The sequence below is a fragment of the Scyliorhinus canicula genome, chromosome 17 (assembly GCF_902713615.1).
Source record: "Scyliorhinus canicula chromosome 17, sScyCan1.1, whole genome shotgun sequence".
Classification (NCBI taxonomy): Eukaryota; Metazoa; Chordata; class Chondrichthyes; order Carcharhiniformes; family Scyliorhinidae; genus Scyliorhinus; species Scyliorhinus canicula.
Window position 1 is genome coordinate 42,686,125 of NC_052162.1, and position 18,204 is coordinate 42,704,328.

General features: G+C 46.4%; 1 protein-coding gene across 2 annotated transcripts in view; it reads right to left on the reverse strand.

Moving 5' to 3' along the window:
* Positions 1 to 18,204, reverse strand: part of LOC119952137 (non-POU domain-containing octamer-binding protein-like) — a 128,462-nt gene that overhangs the window by 53,811 nt on the left and 56,447 nt on the right. Inside the window, exon 10 of one of the 2 annotated variants that reach the window (XM_038775721.1) lies at positions 13,148 to 13,974. The exons of the other annotated variant lie outside the window; for it this stretch is intronic. Coding sequence (XP_038631649.1) covers positions 13,960 to 13,974 — 15 coding nt within the window. The 3' untranslated portion in view covers positions 13,148 to 13,959. Of the gene's footprint in view, positions 1 to 13,147; positions 13,975 to 18,204 lie in introns of those variants that run through there. 2 annotated transcript variants of the gene reach the window in all.

An 18,204-nucleotide genomic window follows, 5' to 3' on the forward strand; every position in this document is an offset into this window, starting at 1 on the left:
CATGTTCAAGAACTTTGAAAGGATGGAGGGATCAAGGCTTGATTATTTTAGATGTTTCTGTGCCTGGAAGGGTAAAATCTATAGTTAAATTCATGCTGGTTGAAAGTATTTCTATGTATGGGGATTGGTTCCATTCTGTGATTGTATAACGCTTATAGAATGATGAGGAACCCACAGGCACTAACTTGAGTTCAGAGCAGTGTGTATTTAACCACAACCAATCTATGTGCTTAAAAGGGACCGTTTGTTAATGGGATCATTGTAGCTTATGACGTACTTTGCAATCTGTGTTAGGTCTTAAAACTTGTGCGTAATTGTTAAGCAAAAGGGAAGTAAAGGAGTATTGTATTATAATGCAGTTTTGCCATCTTTAACAATTTTTTTTTTCCTCAGTTGTTAAAACTAATTAGCGGTCCTGGGACACCTGTTTAAAAAGCACGGTTTTGAGCTAGGACTCCATTCTGGATTCTTCCAGTCGTTATAACATCAAATGCAATCAATCATAAAACTTGAGCGGGAAGAGGGCATTTTGGGAGATGAGAGAACAGAGGAAACGTGGTTCAGGGCCAGGATAAGGGGATACTTTAGGGGAAATTTGGTTCCAGTGGTTTTGGGGAAAGGAAGCAGCAACAGATGCTATGAGGATGGTACTTACGACAGAAGTCTATGAACTCGTCACACTTGTTGGAAGAGACTGGAGGAGGAAAGGGAAAGTGGTTGAAGGTGACAGTTTGCAGTGAAGAAAAGCCAGTTCAGGAATAGTGAGCAGTTGTTGCCTCATGGCGCCGAGGATCTGGGTTCGCTCCCAGCCCCAGGTCACTGTCCGTTTGTAGTTTGCACATTCTCCCATGTCTGCATGGGTCTCAGCCTCACAACCCAACAAGATGTGTAGGGTAGGTAAATTGACCACGCTAAATTGCTCCTTAATTGGAACAAAATAATTAGGTACGCTAAACGTATTAAAAAAGACAGCAACAAAATAAAAAGGAATAGTGAGCACTTTTGGCAGAGAGCAGTCCCCAAGAAATGATTTATGCAGTCCCCCAAATTGGAAGTTGCTAGATTTGAGGTGCACCATTTCCAATCAAGTCTACAATCACCATCAGCTGATATGGCAGTGTAGATGCTGCTTCCCACCGGGAAGGTCTGTAAAGCGCACGCATGCACACACACACACTCAGCCAAGGCTGCACAGCTGCCGGTGCACCAACTAGGCCAGCACCATGAAACACCTACCTACCTTCCCAAGGTGCCTAAGCTGAAAATGGAGATAATGTTAGTCACAACAGAAAAATGGCAGACAAGATGAATAATTACTTTGCTTCAGTATTTACAGTTGAAAAGGAGGCAAACTTGCCAGAAGTCCCAAAAAAATCAAGTCAACTGCGGACTGGGACTTAATACAATTAATGTTGGTAAAGTATCAGTAACTAGGAAATTAATGAAACTAGGAAGTGACGAATCCCCAGGACCTAACTATTTCCAATGACGGGTGTTAAAAGAAATAAGGGAGCGCATTGTAGATGCCCTAACTATAATCTTTCCGATTTGCCTAGATTCAGGTGCAGTCCCTCAGATTGGAAAATTGCATGTCACTCTACCTTTTGAGAAGGGTGAAAAAGGGAAACCAGGGAATTAAAGAGCAGTTAGCCCAACGCCTGTGGTGGGGAAATTGCTGGAGTAACGAATGGGGTAACTGAACACCTCTCAAAATTCTGTTTCATCAACTTCCGGTGGCGGTGATGCCCGAGTGAGCCGCACATTCGGCGGGCTCTCATTCCGGCGGTCGTTTAGGTAGGGGCTGATTCCCCGCGATAGCGGGACCACGGACCTGTAGGAAGGCGGCAGCGAAAGTGCTGAGGAGCGGGCTGTAGCGCATGGAACAGCGGGAGTCCAGGAGGCAGAAGAAAAAAAGAGAAAAAGGGACAGAGGCAAGGACCTGAAGAAACTTACCTGGAACCTAAGATGGCGGACACACGGACCCTGGACTCAGCAATCCAGCAGGCGCTGGATAACATGCTACAGGTAATGAAGTCCAGTTTTGAAGCGCTGAAGCAGGACAGCTTGGACCCAATCCAGAAAGCGGTGGATCAGCTGAACCAGAGGCTGGATGCGCAAGATGTTAAAGTTAAGGAGCTGGGAGAGGCGGTGGAGGAGCAGGCGGATGCGCAGACGGGTGCGGCGCTAGAAGTTGACGGGCTGAAGGAGCGGCAGAGAAGACTGCTGGAAAGAGTGGAGGAGCTAGAGCATAGAGCCCACAGGAACAACCTGAGGATGGTCGGCCTCCTGGAGGGAGCTGAGGGAGCTGATGCCGCAGCGTTTGTAGCAGACCTATTGATGCAGTTGATGGGGGCCGAAGCCTTTCCGCGACCGCCGGAGCTGGAGGGGGCATAGAGTGCAGGCGAGGCAGGGGCGGCCGGGCGGACCCCCCCCCCCCCCCCGCCCGATGGTGATTAGGTTCCACAGGTTCGTGGACAAGGAGCGGGTGCTGTGGTGGGCAAAGAGCGCCAGGAGCAGCACTTGGAACAACAGTGTCCTCTGCATTTACCAGGACCTATGCCAGGAGGTGGCTCGGGTATCTGCCCCCCCTGTCTGCGGCTATGCCCTCCGCCTCAAATTGCACCCACTTGTTGATCATGATTGCCACCCCCCTGGACTTCGAGTCCAAGTCCGAGTGGAAGACCTGGCTAATCCAGCCTTTCCTTAGCCTGGTCTGGTCAGACACTTTCAGATGTGTCTCCTGCAACATAATTACGTCCGCCCGCAAGTGCGCGAACACCCGCACCCTCTTAACCGGCCCATTCAGTCCCCTGACGTTCCAGGTGATCAGCCTGGTCGGGGGGCACAACCCATCCCCCCCACCACGCCGGTCAGCCATAGCCTTTCTTGGGCTGGCCCCCGGCCTGTGCGTCATGCCATTCCTGGCCCACCCGTTGGCTGCCTCCACCCTCAACCTCCTTTCCAGTGCCTATTTCAAGTCCCTCCCACGTCAGCAGAACAAACCCCCCCCCCAACCACATCCCCCGATACCCCCACCCCTGCCATCCACTGGCTGTGATCTCCCCTCGGGGGGGGGGGGGGGGGGGAAGGCTAGCAGACTGTTAGCGCAGCAACTCAGGAGGAGGGAGGCGGTCAGGGAAATAGGCAGAGTGATGGATGGAGAGGGGCGCAAAGTGGAGGATCCGGCAGGACTGAATAAGGTATTCCGGGACTTCTATCGCAAGCTGTATACTTCGGAGCCGCCGGAAGAACCGGAGGAGATGAAAAGGTTTCTGGACGGGTTAACCTTCCCAACAGTAGGCGGGGGGCGAGTGGATGAGCTGGGGGCCCAGATTAGAGAGGAGGTGGTATTGGGGGGCCTAAAGGCCATGCAGTCAGGGAAAGCCCCGGGGCCGGATGGATACCCAGTAGAGTTCTATAGGAAGTTTTCTGAGCTGGTGGGCCCGGTCTTGGCGAGGGTTTTCAATGAGGCAAGGGACAGAGGGACCCTGCCGCCGACAATGTCACAAGCCACTATATCACTGATATTGAAGCGGGGTAAAGACCTGGAGGCGTGTGGGTCCTACAGGCCAATCTCCATGATTAATGTTGACGCCAAGCTCCTGGCAAAGGTACTGGCGGTTAGAATGGAGGACTGCGTACCGGAGGTGATTGGGGAGGACCAAACTGGGTTCGTGAAAGATAGGCAGCTGGCGGCCAACCTGAGAAGATTACTTAATGTGATAATGATGCCCCCGGCGGGCAGGGAGGTGGAGGTAGTGGTGGTGATGGACGCAGAGAAGGCCTTTGACCGGGTGGAGTGGGACTATCTATGGGAGGTGCTCGGACGGTTTGGGTTCGGGGAGGGATTGGATCAAATTATTATATCAGGCCCTGAGGGCCAGCGTCAGGACTAACAGAGAAGTGTCGGAGTACTTTAGGTTGTACCGAGGGACCAGACAGGGCTGCCCACTCTCCCCGCTGCTGTTTGCGCTGGCCATAGAGCTGCTGGCGATTGCGCTGAGAGCCGCAGAGGGATGGAAGGGGATGGTGAGGGGCGGGGTAGAACATAGGGTCTCTTTACGCAGGCGACCTGCTCCTGTACGTGTCGGACCCAGTGGCCGGGATGGGAAGTACACTGGGAATGTTGAGGAAGTTCGGCCAGTTTTCAGGATACAAATTAAATACGGCCAAGAGTGAAATGTTTGTGGTACAGGCAAGGGGCCAGGAGAACAGATTGAGAGGGCTACCGTTTAGGCTGGTTGAGGAAAATTTCCGGTATTTGGGAATCCAGGTGGCACGAGACTGGGGCAGGCTGCACAAGTTAAATTTGGCCAGGGTGGTGGAGCAAATGAAGGGAGAGTTTCGGAGATGGGATGCACTTCCGCTGTCGCTGGCAGCGAGGGTGCAGACTGTAAAGATGACAATCCGCCCTAGATTTCTGTTTGTTTTTCAGTGCCTCCCGATCTTTGTCCCACAGTCCTTCTTCAAAAGAGTTAACAGGATGATCATGAGCTTTGTCTGGGCAGGAAAATCCCCGTGGGCGAAGAAGGCGATGCTGGAGAGGAACCGCAGCGAGGGAGGGCTGGCTTTGCCGAGTCTAATTAATTATTACTGGGCGGCCAACATCGCTATGATAAGGAAGTGGATGGTGGGTACGGGGTCTATCTGGGAGCGGGTGGAGGCGGCTTCGTGCAGGAGCTCCAGCTTGGCAGCCCTGGTCACGGCTCCTCTACCGCTGCCGCCGGCCAAGTACTCCACCAGCCCGGTAGTGATGGCGACCCTGCGGATATGGGGCCAGTGGAGGAGGCATGTAGGGGAGACGGGGGCGTCGGATTGGGCGCCAATCGGCGACAACCACCGGTTTGCCCCCGGGAGTATGGATGGGGGGTTTAGAGTATGGCGGCGGGCGGGGGTGGGAAGGGTGGGCGATATGTTCCTGGAAGGGAGTTTTGCGAGTTCGAGGAGCTTGGAGGAGAAATTTGGGCTGGTAAGGGGAAATGATTTTAGGTACCTACAGTTGCGGGACTTTGTTCGTAGACAGGTCCCATCTTTCCCACGCCTCCCGCCAATGGGGATCCTAGACAGAATAGTCTCTAGGGGGGAAGAAGGGGAGGGTAGAGTCTCTGGTATTTATAAGGTGCTCATGAGGGAGGAAGGGTCCCAGACGGAGGAACTGAAACTTAAATGGGAGGAGGAGCTAGGCGGGGAAATGGAGGACGGGCTGTGGGCAGAGGCCCTGAGTAGGGTAAATTCGACCGCGACATGTGCCAGGCTCGGGCTGATTCAATTTAAGGTAGTTCACCGGGCCCATATGACGGTGGCTCGGATGAGCAAATTCTTTGGGATAGAGGACAAATGCACTAGGTGCGCGGGAGGACCAGCGAACCACGTTCACATGTTTTGGGCATGCCCTAAGCTGAGGGGGTACTGGGAGGGATTTGCGGACGTCATGTCCCGGGTGCTAAAAACAAGGGTGGCGATGGGTCCAGGGGTGGCAATTTTTGGGGTTTCAGAAGACCCGGGAGTCCAGGGGGAGAAAGAGGCCGATGTTGGGGCCTTTGCTTCCCTGATAGCCCGGCGACGAATACTATTGGCGTGGAGAGACTCAAAGCCCCCGAAGACTGAGTTGTGGCTTGCAGACATGTCAAGTTTTCTGGGTATGGAAAAAATTAAGTTCGCCTTGAGGGGATCTGTACAGGGGTTCGCCCGGAGGTGGCAACCATTTATTGACTTCTTTGCGGGAGAGTGAGCGTCAGCAGGGGGGGGGGGGGGGGGGGGGGGGGGGGGGGGGGGGGTAGAGTAGGAGGGATAAAATGGCAGGTAGTAACGGTGGGAGAAGAGCAGGCTTGTGCAGTATGTTACGATTGAAGTATTGAAAGTACATGGATGTTTGCACATTTTTGCCTTTTTTGCTTTCTTTCTGTTGATGTCTGTAACTGTTTACAAAGCCAAAAACTACCTCAATAAAATTGTTTATTAAAAAAAAAATTCTGTTTCATCAGCGAGAGCCAGCATAGATTCGTGGAGGGAGGGTCATGCTGGACTAATCTTATTGAATTTTTTGATGAGGTGACCAAGGTAGTGGAGAGGGGAATATCTATCGATGTTATTTATATGCACTTGCAGAAGGTATTTGACAAAGTCCCACATAAGAGACTGTTAAGTAAGGTGGAAGCCCAGAGTTCTGGGCAGCACGGTAGCAGTGGTTAGCATTGTTGCTTCATAGCGCCAGGGTCCCAGGTTTGATTCATTGCTTGCGTCACTGTTCGTGCGGAGTATGCACGTTCTCGCTGTGTAAGTGGGGGTTTCCTCCGGGTGCTCTGGTTTCCTCCCACAAATCCCGAAAGATGTGCTGTTAGGTAATTTGAACATACTGAATTCTCCCTCCATGTACCCGAACAGGCACTAGAATGCAGCGACTAGGGGGTTTTCACAGTAACTTCATTGCAGTGTTAATGTAAGCCTACTTGTGACAATAAAGATTTTTTTTTTTAAAGTTGAGGGAAAAGTATTGACATAGCTAGGAAATTGGTTGAGTGGCAGGACAGAGAGTGGGGATAATGGGCATTTACTCTAATTGGCAGGTGACTAGTGGTGTACCACAAGGACCTGTATTGGGCCTCAATTATTCACACTATTTATTAATGACTTGGATAATGCCATAGAAAGTCATATCCAAATTTGCGAATATACAAAATCAGATGGCACTGTAGAGAGCCCAGAGATATTGACAGATTAGGTGAATGCGCAAAATTGTGACAGATGGAATTTAACATAAGCGAGTGTGAGGTTATCCATTTTCCACCAAAAAGGATAGAGCTGAATACTTTCTAAATGGAAAAAGGTTATGTACAGTGAGTGTCCAAAGAGACTTGGGAGGTTCAGGTGCGTAGATCCTTCATATGCTGGGAACAAGTGCAGAAAATAATCAAGAAGATTAATGGCCTGTATATGCAGAGAATTGGAATATAAAGACAGAAATTATGCTGCAGATATACAAAACCCTGGATCGGCCCCACTCGAATACTGTTAGTAGTTTTGGTCATCACACCGTAGGAAGGATATTTTGGCCTCTGAGGGGGTGTAACATAGGTTTATTAAGGTTACGAAGAGAGATGACATGTTTTCGCTGGAACCTAGGTTAAGATGCGAAATGATCAAAGAATTAAGATATTAACAGGGAAAGACATGGTAGGTAAAAATGAATTATTTCCACTGGTTGGAGATTCTAAAACTAGAGGGCTTAGTCTAAGTATATGGGCCAAACAGTTCAGGAGAGATGTTAAGGACAGTAGAGGTTTGGAACTCTCTCCCACAAACAGCAGCTGAAGCTGGAATAATTGTGTATTTTAAATCTTGATGGGATTTTTTTTTAAACAAGGGCCAAAGGGCAGGGAAATGGAGTTATGCCACAGATCAACCGTGATCTCATTAAATGGCAGGACACTCGAGGAGCTGAATGGTCTTCTCCTGATCCTATGTTCTTGTATATAGAAACATACATAAAGAATAGCAGGACTCAGCCATTCGAGCCTTCTCCGCCATCATGATCATGGTAAGTTCAATACCCTGATCCCGCCTTCCGCCCCATAGCCTTTGATCCAGATTTAGCCCCAAGAACTAAATCTAATTCCTTCTTGAAATTACAATGTTTTCGCCTCAACTACTTTTTGTGACAGTGAATTCCACAGATTCACCACTCTCTGGATGAAGATTTTACTCCTCACTTCAGTCCCAAGAGGTTTACCTCTTATCCTCAAATTATGAGCCCTGGTTCTGGATTTCCCCACCATCGGGTATATTATTTCTGAATCTACTGGTCCATCCTGTTAGAATTTTATAAGTTTCTATGTGATCCCCCCTCACTCTTCTAAACTCCAATGAATATAATCCCAACCATCTCTCCTTATTTGACAGTCCTGCCATCTCAGGAATCAGCCTTTGCTGCACCCCCTTCATAGCAAGAACATCCTTCCCAAAGACATCAAAACTGCACACCAATGCCCTACTGTAGTAAAATATCTCTATTCCTACACTCAAATTCTCTCGCTTTGAAGACCAACATATCATTTGCCTTCTTTGCTACCTACTGGACCTGCGCACTTTCATTGACTGATGCACAAGGACATCAAGGTCTCGCTGAGTATCCACCTCTCTCAATTTAGACCCAAATAATAATCTGTCTCCTATTTTTGCTACTAAAGTGGATGACCTCATGTCTGCCATGAATATGCCCACTCACTCAGCCTGTCCAAATCCCATTGAAGCATCTCTGCATCCTCCTCATAGTTCACCCTCCCACCCAACTTTGCATCATCTGAAAATACGGAGATATTACATTTAGTTCTCTCATCCAAATCATGAATATATAATATGAACAGTTGGGGTCCTAGCACAGATCCCTACGGTACCCCACTAGTAGCTGCCTGCCAACCAGAATAGGCCCCGTTTAATCCAACTTTTTACTTCCTGTCTTTTTAAATAAATTTTAGCTGCCCAATTCTTTTCCCCCTCAATTAAGGGGCAATTTAGCATGGTCAATCCACCTGCTCCACACATCTTGTTGGGGAGGAGGTCCACGCAGACACGGGGACAATGTGCAAACCCCACACGCCCAGTTCAAACCCGGCGATGAGAGACAGCAGTGCTAACCACTGTGCCGCCCTTTACTTCCTGTCTTCCAACCAATTTTCTATCCATCTCAAGACACTACCCGCAATCCCATGTGCTTGAACTTTACATCTAACCTGCTTTGTGAGACATTGTTGAAAGCCTTCTGAAATTCTACATAAACCACATCCATCAGGTCTGCCTGGTCAACTCTTACGAGTTATATCTTCAAATAATTCCAGTACATTTGTCAAGCATGATGTCGCTTTCATAAATCCATGCTGACATTGTCTGATTATATCATTGCTTTTCAAATTTTGTGCTATGAAATCCTTGATAATGCACTGTAGCAACTTCCCTACTCCTGACGTTAGGCTCGCTGGTCTATAGTTCTCTGATTTCTCGCTACCTCTATTTTTGAACAGCAGGGTTATATTAGCTACCCTCCAGTCTGTAGGAACCATTCCAGAGTCCACTGAATTTTAGAAAAGAGCTGGCCTCCAGCTGTCAGTTGTCAATCATCACCTCCTGACAAATCAGAGGGGATGTCTCACCTCCTGCACGATAGTGCTAGCCATCCAAGAAGAGAAAAAGCTAACCTCAGGACTCTATTCCTTCTCCCCTAGTTTCTTCAATTTAGGGCAGTAGAACTAAGAGGCATAACAGGTTGTCAGTCAAAGAGAGAGAGAAATGGACTTAATGGACACCAGAGCATCAAAAGTGAGCAGATCGTGCTCAATAGATTATGCTAAAATGTTCTGGCAAGCAGTCACAGCCGCTGTACCCCAAAGAAAGCATTGCAAAAGAGGGTATCAGGTGGAAGAGAAAGGGCGGCACAGTGGTTAACATTGCTGCCTACGGCACTGAGGTCCTGGATTCAATCCTGGCCCCGGGTCATTGTGTGTGTGTGTGTGTGTGTGTGTGTGTGTGTGTGTGTATAGTGTGCACATTCTCCCAGTGCCTGCGTGGTTTTCACCCCCACAACCCAAACATGTGCAGGTCAGGTGGATTAGCCACACTAAATTGTCTCTTAAAATTAGAAAAAAATTATTGGGTACTCTAAATTTATTTATCTTTTTAAATCTGGCAGAAAACAAATGCATAACAAAAATAGCAATTTCTTTTAAGTGATGTAACCTTAGAACCTGACTGAAGAAAAATAAATCAATATTAAAAATGGCAACCAGGTGCATCTTGGATATCCATTAAATTTCATTGCTTGGGAAGGTTAGAATAGATGGTCAATACCCACAACAGGGTGCAGCGTATTCAATGCACCAAATGCATTTTGGGGAAATTTGATTTGGCACAAAATTTTATCCATTATTTATTGTCTGTGGTATTCTCCAGTGTATTTCATATTCATTTGTCTTAGTGATGATTAGCAGGGATTGAAAACCATTCCAGGAGCAACTATTGCTGGATCATGAGCTAATTATTTAGTGATGCATTCCCAGTGAGATTCTGATGCATTCCTAGTGAAATTCTATTTGCTTAAAAACACTTCCCGAAGCCCTGATTTTTCATTTTCTGAGAAACATTGTCTAGTAAAAGGATCAGTTGAGAGGAGCTGTTACCTACACTGCCTTCCTGACTAACTTGATTGAATGTTACTATTTCTGTTTCTGTGAGTTGGCCAAGGGTAAAGATACAAGTTTCAGTTCAAGCACAATTCATTCCAGTAGGAACTTTCAAAACATTTGCACAAATGAACATCTTGAAAGAAAAACTTTAAAAGTTGCTTCCTCTGGAGACCAAGGGAAGAGAGAATGAAGTGGATGGTACAGTAAATCAGTGGCATTCCTACCCGACTAAATTTCAAATTTAGCTGGTGGGCTGAAAGTCCCTTCTCGTTAATGGCAATAAGAGTTCTACAATTTAAAGCAACCTCATCTAGACTTCCGGTTGCGGCTATGCGGAGCTAAGCCGCACGTTCGGCAGTTCCCGCTACTTAAGGACTTTTGGGCCGATTAGAGGGCCCCAAACGGCGCTGTTTCGACAAATCCCGGTGGGGGAAGGTGTCTAGAGGAGCATTCCCCATAATTTATGGTGCTCACCCTGAGTGGGGCAAAGGAAAAAGCTGCAGCAGCTCCCCAAGAAAAGCAGGGGCAGAAGGACAAAATGGCGGCCGGCGGAACACCCGAGGACTGGTGGAAGTGGCCGCAGGAGCAGCAGGCCTCTCTTCTGCGCTGTTTTGCGGAGCTGAAGGCTGAGCTGCTGGACTCCCTGAATGCGACTACCAACAAGCTGCTTGGGACCCAGGCGGCCCAGGAGGCATCCATTCGGGAGTTGCAGCAGCAGGCCGCTGAGAGGGAGGAGGCCTTGGTCCTCGTGGGAAAAGTGGAGTTGCTCGAGGCACTTCACAAAAAGTGGCAAGACCGCTTGGAGGAGCTGGACGTTCGCACGAGGAGAAAGAATTTGAGGATCCTGGGCCTGGCGGAGGGGCTGGAGGGGTCGGATCTCCCGGCGTATGTGACCACGATGTTGAGCTCGTTGATGGGGGCGGGGTCCTTCCATTTGCCCCTGGAGCTTGAGAGAGCTCACAGAGTGCTGGCCAGGAGGCCTAAGGCAAATGAGCCCCCGAGGGCGGTGCTGGTGCGGTTCCATCGATTCAGCGACCGGGAGTGTGTGCTGCGCTGGGCCAAGGAAGAGAGGAGCAGCAAGTGGGAGAATTCGGTAGTGAGAATCTACCAGGACTGGAGTGCGGAGGTGGCTAAGCGGCGGGCCGGGTTCAACCGGACGAAGGCGGTGCTTCATGCCAAGCAGGTCAGATTTGGAATGCTGCAGCCTGCGCGCCTGTGGGTGACATACAAGGACCGGCACCACTACTTAGAGTCCCCGGAGGAGGCGTGGGCCTTTGTACAGACGGAGAAGCTGGACTCGAACTAGGGCCTAGGGACACACTATGGCCGTTGCTGTTTTCGCTGTTGCTGTTCTTTAACTTTGACATGTGTGTTTTTAATGCTGGTTTTCTTTTTGCTCTGTTTCTGGGTGGGTCTGTCTGTTGGGTATGGGTGTGGGATACATGGGGAATGTTGGGGGTTTGTATTTTATATGTTTTCTTCTGTACGGCGCTGAGGGTTGGGGTGAAACTGGATTTTGGGGAGCTGCGTCAGAAGGGTGGGGTGTGGCAGTGTGAAAGCACGGGCCTGCCTCTGTTTTCCCGCGCTGCGGGGCAGGGGGGCGGAGCTGGTGGTGGGGGCGTGGCCTCTACTGGTTTTCTTTCCCGCGCTGAAGCGGTGCCAAGGAGGTGTGGCAAGAGGGGGATGACCCCATGCCGGGAGGGGATGGGTTTTGGCGGGAGCTGCCGGGGTCAGCAGAAGTCAGCTGACTCACGGAAGTACCATGGAGGGTGCGTCGCGGCTAGATGGGGTCCTAGCCTTGGGGGTGGGGGGGTGGGGGGGGCTGAATGGGCCGGTTAAGCGAACTAGGGTATTTTCTCATCTGAAGGGGTTGAAGGCGGACGTGGCTATGCTCCAGGAGACCCACTTGAAGGTGGCAGACCAGGTTCGTCTGAGGAAGGGGTGGGTAGGGCAGGTTTTTCACTCAGGATTGGAAGCGAAGATCCGGTGGGTGCCGATTCTGGTGGGGAAGAGGGTGGCGTTCGAGGCGGCTGAGGTGGTGTTGGACAAGGAGGGCAGATATATTATGGTGAAGGGTAGGCTGCAGGGAGAGAAGGTGGTGCTGGTTAATGTATATGCCCCGAAGTGGGATGATGCTGGCTTCATGAGGCGCTTGTTGGGCCGCATTCCGGACCTGGAGGCAGGGGGCCTGATCATGGGGGGAGACTTTAACACAGTGCTGGATCCCCCACTGGACCGGTCCAGTTCAAGGACGGGTAGGAGACCGGCGGCGGCCAAAGTACTGAGGGGATTCATGGACCAGATGGGAGGGGTGGATCCCTGGAGGTTTGGGAGACCGAGAACGCGAGAGTATCCTTTTTCTCTCATGTCCATAGGGTTTATTCACGAATAGATTTTTTCGTCCTGAGCAGGGGATTGATCATGAGGGTGCAGGATGCCGAGTATTCGGCCATAGCGATTTCAGACCATGCTCCGCGCTGGGTTGATCTGGGGATGGGGGAGACGCGGGACCAGCGCCCGCTCTGGTGCCTGGATGTGAGGATGCTGGCTGATGAGGTGTGTAGGAGGGTCCGGAGAAGTATTGAGGGGTATCTTGATACCAATGACACAGGGGAGGTCCGGGTGGGGATGGTCTGGGCGGCTCTGAAAGCAGTGATCCGGGGGGAGCTGATCTCCATCCGGGCCCACAGGGAAAGGATCTTCGCCAGCAACTTGGCGTCAACATTGAGGAGCGAGATAGGCCTGTATGATCCACACTGCAAGGGGTCCTTATCGACGATGACGATGACTATGTTTGTTTATTTAATTTTAATTTATTTTTAAGTTCTCTTGTTGGGGTTGGGGGGGGGGGGGATATGATACATGGGTTGGTACGGTCTGGGGGGTGTTACAGTTGTTATGGGTTATTTTGTTGCATTTCATTGTTTGTTGTTATATTTTATATTTTCTGTAAAAAATTCCAATAAAAATTATTTTTTTTTTTTAAAAAGCAACCTCATCTATTTGATGGTGAACCTGGACTCAATGTAAAAATATCCAAATTGAGCACTCAGAGGTGTCAACATGCCACATTAAAAGTGTACACAGCTTCGACTGAAGCAGATTTACTTTGGAACAAACCTGGAAGAATCTTGAAATGGATGCCTAAAATAGAAAGTTCAACAATAATAGCACTCACCTGGGCAAGCACAACATTCAAAGATGAATACGTATTATACTCTAGTACCAGTGATACTCATACTGCACATTTAAAATTTACCCCGTTGTCAGTTATATATCAGCACTGATAACTCTGGAGCCATGTTAGCTGCATGATTTTTTGATCAGGGATCAAACAGGAGAGGATGACAAAATAAAGCTTATTTAAAATATACATCTTCCAGTGCAGACTCGTCATAAAACAACACTAAAATTTGCATGTCAACAAGTAAAATTGCAAGATTAAGTGGATTAGTTTGTATTAAATTTTGTTAATTCTGGAAAAAATAAACAGCGTCATCTACATTCTAGTTATTCAATCACATTGCAAACATCACCTGGCATAAACAAATTATTTTCTTGTTCTTAATAAACAATATTAACTGTAGATTACAGCACTGTAATGACAATTTAGTGTTATTTTAACACACTGAAGCCCTGCAATCCATTTCTGCAAGGCGTACCTGACATCATTTTGCTTTTTGGAGAAAGTAAAATACATCTTCTGCCATGTTCTTGTTGATTTTCTTTTAAAAATAAGCTCTTCTGATGATGTATCTAGCGGGTAATTTGACTTAATTCCCCTTTAGAAATAAGCATGCTGTAAAGAGGGAAGTAGGAATTATTAGCATGGAGACATGAACCTCCTCAGTCACCATTTTGATTACAAGTACTCCTGTATTATTTTTTAAAATATGATGAAGTCCATGTAGGAAAATGTAACGGCTTCTCTTACCACTCCAGTGAGTTAAGAGTTCTCATGGTACAAGACATCCATTGGCTCACCTCGCATTTGGAATGCAACAGATAAAAATGTTGCATGTTTAAATGGTTGAAGATAAATATCATTAATTTGTCAGAAAGATATGGATTGATGATCTAGAACGTACCAAATGTGTTTTTTCAGCTGGGAAGCAGCTTTCTGAATGTAAGTGTTTGCAGTGTTGGCTGGATTTTTATTTCCCTTGGTTCTTGCACCTGCCATCTAGTTTCCCACTGAGGCATCACAAAGTTTAATAGCAAGAAAGTTTTATGCAAATTTGTTTACTGTTAATTTAGATGGTCTTCTAATAGCTTTCCATCAGTTGCATTATTGACCCACTAATCTGTCCCAATTCATGACCAAATTGGCAAATCAACAAGGCTGTACAATTAGAAATACAAAATCCCACACTATGCAGCATGATAGAGAAAGATAGTTAACCAAAGAGGGGGTATGAAATTATATTGATAAGTAAAATCAAGGAAAGTTGAAAATGATTTATAAATACCTCAAGAGCAAGAGGATAACCGAGGAAAGATGGTCAATTATAGAGATCGAACAGGTAACTTGCACATGGAAGCACAAGACATGGGCATGTTTCTTAATGAACACATCACTCCTTGTTTTCACCGAGGGTAAAGCAGATAGAGTGGTTAACGAGGAGTATGAAATACTGAATGAGATAAACATATTGAGGCAGAAAACATTATGGTGCTTAGCATTCTTGAGACTGGATGAATCACCAGGCCTGGATGAAATGGCTATGGGAATCAACAGCAGAGGCTTCAGTCTTCTTATTCCAATCCTCTCCGGCAAGATGCCAGAGTGCTAATGTTGCACCATTGTATAGAAAGGGAAGAAAGGATAACCTGAGTAATTACAAATCAGTCAGCCCAAACTCAGTGGATGAGCAAATCATTGAAAAAAAATTCAGAAACATGGTACTAATCTTCATTTAGAGAAGCATGGATTAATGAACGAAAGCATGAATTTCTTGAAGGTATTGTCTGATTAACTCGATTGAATTTGAGTAACAAGGAGGGTTAACAAGTAGACTACATGGATCTTGATAAGATCCCTCATGGCAGACTGACCAGAAAATTAAAAGCTCAAGAGGTCCAAGCGAAAGTGGCATGTTGGAACCAAAATTGACTCAGTAGCTGGAAGCAAATGGTTATAACAGGTATTTTTGTAACTGGAATGCTATTTCCAGTGGAACTCCACAGGACTTAGTAATTGATCCCCTCCTAATCATGGTCTAGGTCATTGGTTTAGGCTTGTATGGAGGGCATGATTTAAAAAATTTGAAGATTATATGAAAAGTGGCCATGTATTTGATGGTGAGGGAAAAAACCTGTAGACTGCAGGAAGATACCAATGAGTGGTCAGGTGGGCAGCAGCGTAGCAAATGGAATAACTTTAAGGGAAATGTATGGTAAAGCATTTGGGAGAACAACAGAACAAGAGGTCACAATGTACTTTTCAGAATCCTGCCTTTTAAAAGGAACACAGACTTGTTTTGTCTAGACTTCTGAAGATATCAGGACAGGCAGATAAGATAGTCACAAACTCACAAGAGGATCTTTTGCTTTATTGCCCAAGGCACAGAATACAAGAGCATAGAGGCTATCTCGGAACCTGGAAATCACTGCCTCAAAGGATGGAAAACACAACTCATTTTTAACACCAGGATATACAATTGAGATACCATAAGCTACAAGGCCAAAAACAGGAAAGTGGCATGAAGCTCTTTCAGGTGGTATGGAAACAGTGGGCCCTTTTGTGACTTAAATTTTTCCATGCAACATATTTCTCATTAGTTGCTAGGTTAGCCCCTACAAACTACACTTCAGCATTGGTGTCCAACATTAACCCTTTATAAAATATGATAAAGTATGAAAGTAGCTAGTAGCTCAAGCTTAATAACCAATATGTATAATGCCAATAAAAAAAACCTTTACCAAGCACTGATAGCAAGTCAGAGTAATGTTGAAAATACTTAAGTGTCATAGAGCTCAGAATTCAATATCATCTGTCGGAGCATAGTACTGCATGCTCAGCAATGGCTGAACGCAAACGTAACGATAGTGAAATGTTCTCAAAATAAAACAGAAATTTAAGGAACTTGCTGTATTCTGCCTCTAATCTTGGCACCATAATCATCACCAACTTTTACAATTTCATCAGCTCAAAAGTGTAAAGTTGAAGCAGAGCGGGTTTAGGGAGGGAACTCCTGAGGAAATTCACGAGACCTAACTCAAGGAGGATCTTTGTGACTGAGTTTACAATAGGATGACGACGATGCACACGGAAATTTTTAAGCTGCTCGCAGAAAAATACTTTTCACTGTACCTCTGTTCACGTGACAATAAACAAATCCAATCCAAATTGATTCAAAGTGAACTGACATTCTAGCAGGAAATGTGGAGAAAGTTGGTGATCTCTGCTGGCAGAGTCAGGGTTCAACAGGCAAAACAAAGAGGGAGATTTATTTTGACAGTGCTGGGTGGGAAAATGTTAACGATCAGTCATCTCAAGGGTCGGCATGTTCCAAAGATGACCACTGACGACATGGAATCAAGAATGCAGTCAGATAGCAAATCAAACTGTACGCATAACAATTTCCAGGAAAATAAGATATAGCAATGCACAATCTTGTACTTGTGCAGTACCCATCACGAATTCACATTATGCCAAACCACTTTAGCTAATGAAATACACTTGTAAAATAGGGAAACACTACAGCCAATTCGCACACAGCATCGACCAAACAACAAGAATACCAAAAAAAAGTGGTGTTGTTTGCAGAAGTATTTGTCAGTTGCCCTTCTTTAAATAATGACAAGGCAAATTTTATGCTCATCCACTAGCAGATGGGCCTAGGTTTAATGCACCTTCCAAAAGACGTAGAAGTTGGAGAATAAAAATTCAATTAAATCTAAATTAAAAAGCCAGCACCAGCAATGCTGACCATGAAATTATCAAAAAAAAACTGCTTCAATCTTGCTTAGGGAAGAAAACCTGTCACCCTTACCTGGTCCAGCCAACATGCAACTCCAGTCCTACAACATAGTTCACTCTGCATTGCACCTTTAAGGGTGTACAATAAATGTTGGCTGTGGTGGCATCCACATCCAATGAATGAACAAATAAATGACAAGTGAAGGCTGATGTTCCTGGAAAATTGAATGCCTGTGATCAAATGAAAAGTTTTGCTTTGCGAGTTGAAACACAGTTGATGAACTCATTGTTATGTTTAGCACAACTTAATATATTTTCAATGTTAGTTATAAATTTGTATTTGTAGCAATATGGTGCATTTGATGAGAAACGAATGTACGTACAATGAAGAATTAGTTTGAGATATGCGCACGTCTCATTTCTCCCATTAGTTGCGAGGAAATGAACTGTTCAAAATATTCAGTGGCATACCATCAAAGATTTTCTTGCACTAAGATCTTTCGTCACATCCAGTGGAGGTACATAGACATTCTCCATAAATATTCTTGAATTTTTTTTAATAGCAACATTGTCACGGACAATGTATTAATCAATAATGAGCATCGTCCAGTTGTATTCATACATTAACACTTTCACCTGAAGTGTGCAGTAGTGAATAGATTTGAAGACTGGTCAAAGTCTCAAAAGGCTGAGCAATGCATCGACTCCATCCAAGGCTGTAACATCTTTTCAACCAGGTGATCACTCGTCCAATGTGGCAGGGTGGTTTTATGGGCTTCGACAATCAGAAGCGCTGAACATGAATATTCCACTAAATATCAATCAAGAAATCAGAGTTGGAGCTTCGGTCCTCACTTGCTCAGACTGCCTGAATTCGGACTTGAACCCTGTACTTCTGACTCAATGTGGGAATGCTATTATGAAGCCAAAGCTTTTCTCTCATTTCTCATGCAAAGCAGATTGTACACTGGGCTTGCATTGAGAGTGTAGTAATACAGCTGCTCAGACATCTTCAGTGGGTTGTATTTTTTGGTCATATTAGATATTATGTGGATCAATATTATACACTGTATTCATAGGGTAGAGTCTTATTCATCATTATCGGTG